This window comes from Lonchura striata, chromosome 5, assembly GCF_050655825.1.
Source record: "Lonchura striata isolate lonStrDom1 chromosome 5, ASM5065582v1, whole genome shotgun sequence".
Taxonomy (NCBI): Eukaryota; Metazoa; Chordata; class Aves; order Passeriformes; family Estrildidae; genus Lonchura; species Lonchura striata.
Genome location: NC_140707.1, coordinates 9364247 through 9371730, shown reverse-complemented (window position 1 = coordinate 9371730; position 7484 = coordinate 9364247). Strand labels below are relative to the sequence as shown.

The 7484-nt window shown below is 40.6% G+C and overlaps 1 protein-coding gene across 1 annotated transcript; it reads right to left on the bottom strand.

The window, feature by feature from the left end:
• Window positions 1-1989: 1989 nt before the first annotated feature.
• FSHB (follicle stimulating hormone subunit beta) lies at window positions 1990-2935 on the bottom strand. Its single transcript, XM_021536709.2, has 2 exons — window positions 2777-2935; window positions 1990-2226 (listed from the first exon to the last, which is right to left on the bottom strand). The coding sequence occupies exons 1-2, from the start codon at window positions 2933-2935 to the stop codon at window positions 1990-1992; spliced, it is 396 nt and encodes a 131-aa protein (XP_021392384.1).
• Window positions 2936-7484: the final 4549 nt, after the last annotated feature.

The window sequence follows — 7484 nt, the reverse complement described above, 5'->3', positions numbered from 1 at the left end:
TAATTTAGAATGGAATAATTGCTGATATTAATAATATGCTTAGTTTTAACTGAAATTGACTCATGTTTAAAATTGAAATTAATGAACCTCAATGTGATTTATCCATTACTTTACCACTTCTAAAGCTCCACTAAACCAAAGAAAATGCATATAAATCTTATAAATAAAATCAAGAGAATGAAAACCTTTTAGTAAAAAAAAGCTAAAAACTATGTAAGTTAAAATATCTATTATCTATTACAAGATAGATTCAGAGTAGATTCAGGCAAATCTTCCTTAAATAAACACATCTGTAAGGCTCTCAAAAGCAGACATGCCAGATAACTCCTCCTTCATTGCCCTGCCTCGCACTGAATGAGCTTTGCCTGTCATTCCCAACAGGTTCCAGGTGTTCTGGAAGACCTGTGCTGGTCACTGACCCACAGCCCCTGCACCCTTCCTTCATTCCCTCCCTCCTTCTCCCAGCCCCTGACAGCTTATTGCAGTGTCTGTAGCTTTCAGAAGATTTGCTGGTGGCTACTCTGAATCTTTCATCAGTTGTTCTGCTCTCTTTGGACATGGAGAACTGAACTGTTCTCCTCCGTGTAACAGTCTTCAAGCATGTAAAATATTCTGCTGATGTTCCCCCTAAGCAAAACGACAACATTTAAATAAATCTTTTTCTCCTAAGATGATTTTTTAGGCCTCTCTCCATCCTTGTTCTTCTTGTGGGGGTTTTCTCTGTTTTTTTTCCACGCTCTGAAGTTCTGTCACAAATAACCACTCAGCCAAGGCCCTGCTGTGCAGAGCTGAGTGGTGGAGGTAGATTGTGTCTTGTAGGCTGTGCTTCTTGTGCTCCAACTTTCCTGCAGCACTGGGATGCTGTTGGATGGTGTTGGTACCACCAAGCCTGCAGTGCCAAACTGCTGCAGGATCCACAATTTCCATGCTGTGCCTGTGCAGGGGATTTTTCTGGTGAAGAACAATGTAATTTCATTTTCCCTATAGGAACTCATTCTGTAGGCTTCATAGAATTCTCACAATAACATGAGTTAATTTCCCATGCTTATTCAGTCAGTCCTCCAGCTCATTTCCAGACCACCCCAACTTCATCCTGGCATTTTCAGAGTTAGGTTGCTGCAGGGTTCTGTAAACTTCCATTCTCTGAAGGGACTCCTGTGGTCGGCTCTCAAGGCACATTAGCACACCATGTCTGCACTACTGGGGTCAGGTGCCTCTGGATGCATCCCTAAACAATTTTTGAGCCTCCTGTGTTAAATAATGCTAAGCATTTCTGTTCACTACATTCTGCACTCAGGTGAAAATAGAGAGTTGATGATTTTTTCAAGTTAGCCAGGTACAAAGCAGAGTTCATGTTACTTGTGTTGGTGTGAGCTAACAAGCCTTACTGAAAGTACAAGAATTCAGGTGGCATTCAACATCTGAAAACAGATTTCGGCTCTTAAGTATACCTGCTGTTATTATTGGCAGAGCATAATGACTATGTGAAACGTAATGCAAAGCAAAATCAGTCAGGATTTCAGCTGAGAGAGGTTTACAGTCCAGCTAATAGAGCCACAACCAGCAGTAAGGCTTTGAAAAATAAGTGTGAGCTTAGGAGAAATGAAAAGCAGGAGATTTTAAATACTTGAAACTTGGGAACTTTTTGAGAGCACAGAATAGCATAGAATAATCTATGTGAACCAGGCAGTGGAAATATAGGAATATAAATAACGAAGTTGTGATAAAGAGGAAGGGGGGAAAAGGCAGAAGAGATTGCAAGCAGCATTTTTCAAAGACCTGTGAAAATGCTTTTAAGGCAACTGATGGGTTAAGTAAGGAAGGCATGAAGATGAGTTCAGTCGGTAGCTCTTCATTTTGGCCTTAAAAATCTTTGTTTCAGTCTTGGTAGTTTCTAACTAGCATAGCCTGCTACCTTCCACTGAAACCTGAACAGTGCCTTTACTTAGCAGGGGACATTTAGAGCCAAACTGCTGTCCCCAGTACCCCTCACTGGTTACTTCCATTGTGGCTGAAGGAACAGTAGGATGGCCCCAGGCCCCTGACAGTGCAGTCAGTGGTGTCAGTGTCACAGGTGTCACAGTGGCATTCTGTAGCTACTGGGTATGAGTAAAAAGATTCAGGGTGGTCACCACAGCCAGGGATCTTCACTGTTTCATACACAACCTCCTTGAAGGTACAGGTTTGCTGAGCAGTTGATACTGGAGGATATTTATATACTGGATCCTGAAATTACAAGAAGGGATTAACTGTTGTAAAATTGGTTATGGGATAGATTTAAAAATTTGTATAAAACAGGAAAATCCCACTAAGACCCAAAAGCATTTGGGTCTGACTCTAATTTAATCTTTAAATTTCCCCTTTCAGGAGGACTGAAAGAGCAAATTTGTGTCATAGTATCACCAGACAATCTTTAATATCAATTGCTTGATTCTTTAAATTCTTTGAAAGAGCAGAGGGGTCTGCATAATAATGGTTTCTGTATTGTATCTGCTTGCACCCACAATCTGAGCACAAAGCAGAGATCCAGACTGTAATTCTAACTCTGGTTATACACTATTAACATAATACATGCAGCCAGTTAATTAACTGAATTTTTGCCACACGATTTCACCCTTCTGTCTGTGCTTCAGATTGGCTGTGAACCTACTCTTGTGTTACTCAGTTATTCAGCGTGTTTATCACAAGGCTCATACTGTCTGTGGTTTGCTATGGGCTATCTATCCATCCATCACTTGAAATATTAAATTCTGGTGCCTGAAATGAAGGGTCTCACCCTGGTGAAGCAGTATCCTGAGCACCACGTGGCATTCACTGTAATACAGAATTCACATTCTTCTCTTTCCACAGCTATGGTGATATTGGTGAGCTGGCAGCTGTTGCAGCAAATTGCTTTCCAGCAAAGGAACAGCACATAGCAATTAAGTGTCTTCATGCTGTCTGTAAAGCAAAAAATATATCTCAGCAGGAGCAACACATATGGTTATTTTCAACAGGAAATAGAGAAGCAGGGAGAAATGGAGTCTCTGCTTTATCCTCAACTGGTTCTATAACAGCACCATCATAACTGGTTCAGAATCAGCAGTGAAAACAGACATGAGATAGATCTTCCTTTTGTTTACTGCTCAAGGAGTTTAATTTTCCTAAGCAATGGAAGTGGCATGTCAGCAATCTCTGCAAAATTATAATAATAGCAGAATACCACACCACTTCCAATGAAACATTTGTATCTAAGTTTCTAGAGAGAGAATGTGTCTTGTCTGTAAGGACAAAGAAAAATAAACAAGAGAGAGAAAAGAGCAAAGTATAATGTATTTTCAGAAGCAATTAATTACTTTAAGAGTTTGCAATATGAAAAAAAAAAAAAAGATTTCTACATCAGGATCTGATGGAAACTTACCTGTATTCTACTTGCCTGCCTGGAAGTACCAGCTGTAGTGAGAAGAAAGCCCTGTGCTTTCCTTTTATACTGAACTGGGTGTAATTTATACCTTGAGGATTTGCAGTATCTTAATGCAGCAAGCATTAATTTGGGACTTGGTGAAAGAGGATTAATGTTCAGCCAGACAGTGAGATTAAGCCTTGTTGAGAGGAAAAAAGAAAAGCCAAACACACTCGGAGATGGTGAAGGTTACTGTCACAGTGTCTCTCCACACATGTCACTGCATTTGATTCAGTGGCATTTAGAAATAGCTGAGCCATTTCACAGTTTGAAAAAAGGTTGAGAAGCCTATTTTTGGAAATGAAATGTTCAGGTGTTTAAACTGCTCTGTCAGCCCTCAAAGTGATGGCTTGGGGTGCAAGCTGATCCTCTGGCAGTGGAGGACCCTACACAGTGGGGACACTGCTGTAGTGTTTCTTAGCTGATGACCATTCTCTTGTTAAGAGAAATTTTCAATTTTAATTGGTTTTCTCTGAGTTAGGTCTTACCCAGTGAGCTGCATATGTTTTTATTCATTGATGCAATAAAGCTAGCAATGTGAATTTTGATAAACCATGAAGAGCTCCCCTTTTCTTTGCCATTCTTTTCTACCCCAGAAAATGCAGTCCTGACTCCTATCATGATCACATTTTTAAGTTATGTGAGGGATCTTTGTGTTGTGGAAAGGGATTAAGATGTCATAATGAGGCTCCAGATTTGTGTTTTTATGTCCATGATCTCAGATGAGATATTTTCACGTTCCAGGGAAAATGCTAATGTTTTTAACTGACAACCATGCAAACTCAGCTGGAATGTATTCCATGGTAATAAAAGAGTCTATGGATAGTGTTTGGGTATTTCCTGCATTCACAAGTTAGGGATGTGTGCCTCTTCGTGAGAATAATGACAGAGAAAGAACTCTGAGCTTCACATACCAGTTCTGGGGAGGATGACTCACAGTATTTACTATTATCTGCCCAGAACAGCCAGTCTTGCTTTGTTATGGCTGTTCTATTATGGTCAGTCTGACTCTTACAGAAATCCATCCCTGAAAGAAAACTAGACAAGGACATACAGTTTAAAAGCATTTTATCATGAAAATAAATTCTCACTGGCCTATTAGTTTCCTGCAGACGGGGTACTTTTCCAAGTGGCTTTAACAAATGAGCCCTTTAAGTGTGTCATGCCTTCCTGGGGTCCTGCAGACTGGCCATCTGTTCCAGTTTCCCTGCAGCACCTTCATTGGTAAATGAATTTTGCGTTGCACCAAAGTTAGAAAGTGAGCTGAAAAATCTCCCTGGGCATCTCCTGTAATAAATTTTTTGTTTGAATGAGAAGAGAGTTCACTTAAATCTATAGAGAAGTCAAAGAAGTTAGACATCTTCCTCTGAACTAATATAAACCCTGTGATTGTTTGATAATGGCCTTTTGGGTCGTTTAGTGTCAGCACAGTCTGTCTTCTCAGAGGAGCTTCTCAGTTGCTGCAAATCTCTAATTCCAGAGAGGCCAGACAAAAGCTGATTACTTTTGTTATATCCCTGCTGAGGATCTGATCTTTCCAATGTACTCATTTATACAAATTAAATAAAATGAAGTAAGTTTCATTTGCAGAGCACAGTACAGAAAATATCTGATCTGTTTCATGATTTGAAGAAATCATACACATTCACTGAAACCTAGTTTGACAAGCAGACAGGGCAAGTTTAGCCCCTGCCATGTTGTATCTCCATGGCCCTAGCTCTTAGCCTCCTCACTTGTGAAAACACAAGTTAGGGGAATTATTCTGTTCAAGGGAAAAGCTGTTCTTTATCAGCATTGTTGTTAACCCATGTTTTTTGCTCCACAATGACACAAAGAGGTGTGGCAGTGTAAGTGATGGGATTGTTTGGAGAGTGGGAATGCGGAATAAGATCAGCAGAAAATGGTTTAGGCCGTGTTCTCCTGAAGAGTTCCTGAAGTTAATAAACAGAATCCAAACACTTTAATGGGAAGGTTTGTTCTGATTTCAAGGGCCCTAAGGGAGTACTTGATGGCCAAGACCTCTGCACTCTTCTGGAGTGAGCGCAGAAATCTGGCAAATGTTGTTCAGGAGGATCTTCAACAGGAGCAAGGGGCTGGTTCATCAAATACTGGTGCTGCTGTGGAGGAGGACTCGCCAAATTTTGTGGTAGTCACAGAGGACATCAGATTCACATGGCTGGGTAATGCCTTGGTGGCTTCTTGGGGATATAAAATGTTTCTTGTTTTGCTGGTTTTTTTGTCTTCTGTGGCTCTTTCCCCTGGATTCTTTACTGCTGTAACCTAGCAAGCCATTGTCACCAGCACTGTGACAAGGGAGCTTTTGCTTTTTTTTTTTTTTTTAATCACTTCAAATAGAATTGCTGTGGCACATTTTGCTCTTATTTCCCTTCTAGCAGAAAATGCTCTTTTTCTTCTGCTTGAGCTCTGGTGGTTGGTTTATTTGTTTGTTTTGGGGGTTTTGTGTGTGCCTGTGTATGTGGGATGTTGGTTTTTTTGTTTTGTTTGGGTTTTCTTTTCCTTGCAAAAGCATCAAATACAGAACTGAAAGCTTTTAGGTTCCTTATATGTTCTAAACAAATGGAATTTCTTTCTTCCAGTGTGCTAAGACTAACGATTTTGTTACTACAGGTTTTAAGTCTGTCTTGCTTAAAAAGGTAGTTTAGATATCTAAGAGAACTTCAGCATCTGTCAAAGTGCCATTGGAAGACTTTGTTATATGTGTGCAACACATCCACCACAAGTAATAAATCTGATTCCTGATAGAAGAGGTATACAACCTTCTAGTGGGAAAAAACATGTCTGGTATAAAATCCCTGTGACTATTCCAGCTGCGGCCTAGCTTTAGCTTCTAATGTAATCTTAAATATTTATGTGTTTTTAAACTTAAAGGTGTCAGGGGACATGGTTTTAAGTTTCTTGTGTTCATAGTTGTGGTTAGATGTTTTACCTCTTGATAAATAGATACATTACTGAGGATAACAGCTTCTGCATATGGAAGCTGGTTTGCATTGAAAGTTTCCCAAGGCATGCCCAAGGTGCTTAAAGCTGTGGCTTAATTTACTCTGTGTGGTTCCACCACGTGAAGATGTGGAGCTGTGCATTCGGTGCCACCCTGCTGAGTGTGTGCCTTTGCCAAGTTTCTTTGGGCACTGCTTGTCATGGCCAAGCACTCTGCCTTTCCCTTCTGTTTGTCCAAATGTTGTTCTGCACAGCTCCAAATTTATCCTGAGGTTCACTGCTGCTCCCCAGTGACTGGCTAAATTGATATCCTTGAAGTACAAAGCTTGCAAATTGCTTCTGTGCTTAAGTCTGAGCTCCCTCTGTGGTGTTGGCATTTCACAGCACAGCATCACAAGCCTGTGCTAAATAAATGGACTGCAGGTTTGGTTTTCCCTTTTGCTGTTGCTTTTGTCACTTGCTGCTGGTGGGAGATGACTTTTGCCACTGCATTGCCTCTCTCTGTGCCTTTGGGCTTTACTGTGGTTCTTATTAAAATCAGTGGGGAGGCTCTTGCTGCCTTCAGTGGTTCCTGCACTGAGGGGCTGGTCACTGTTGGTCAATATAATTTTTATTGATGTTGTTTTAAGCTGCCAGTACTAATGAAGCAGAACTGTGAAGTAGGTCGGGCCTGCTGAGCACACAGATAGTTGAAACTAATTAGTGTCAGTTGAAGACTTAATCATTAATGATGAATTTGTACATGCATTCTTATGAAGGCAGAATATTTGATCCTCAGGAGACTAAAGAAGATGCAAGAGTGGATTGACTGTGCTTTTAGTAGCACAGGATTTTAGGAGTCTCAGGAGATAGAAGTTTCCATTACTTGGAGCTAAAGTTATATATCCCATATTTTCAAATACCTGCACAAGCTGTTAGTCTTTCTAAGCTTTGTGGAAATCCTGCTTGCAGGCAGCAGCAGCAGAAACGAAATATTCTGGGAAGTGTTTAATAAACACAGAACAGTGCAAGCAGCAATCCAGCTGCTTTGCTGCCATCTCTCTTGTAGCTGTTGTCTCACATGACACAAACTCATTCATGGCTG

Coding starts and splice junctions, on each gene's coding strand:
- FSHB (XM_021536709.2), bottom strand. CDS start 2,935: ATGAAGACACTTAATTGCTATGTGCTGTTCCTTTGCTGGAAAGCAATT. Junction 2,227..2,776: donor CAGGATACTGCTTCACCAGG/GTGAGACCCTTC, acceptor TTGTAATTTCAG/GATCCAGTATATAAATATCC.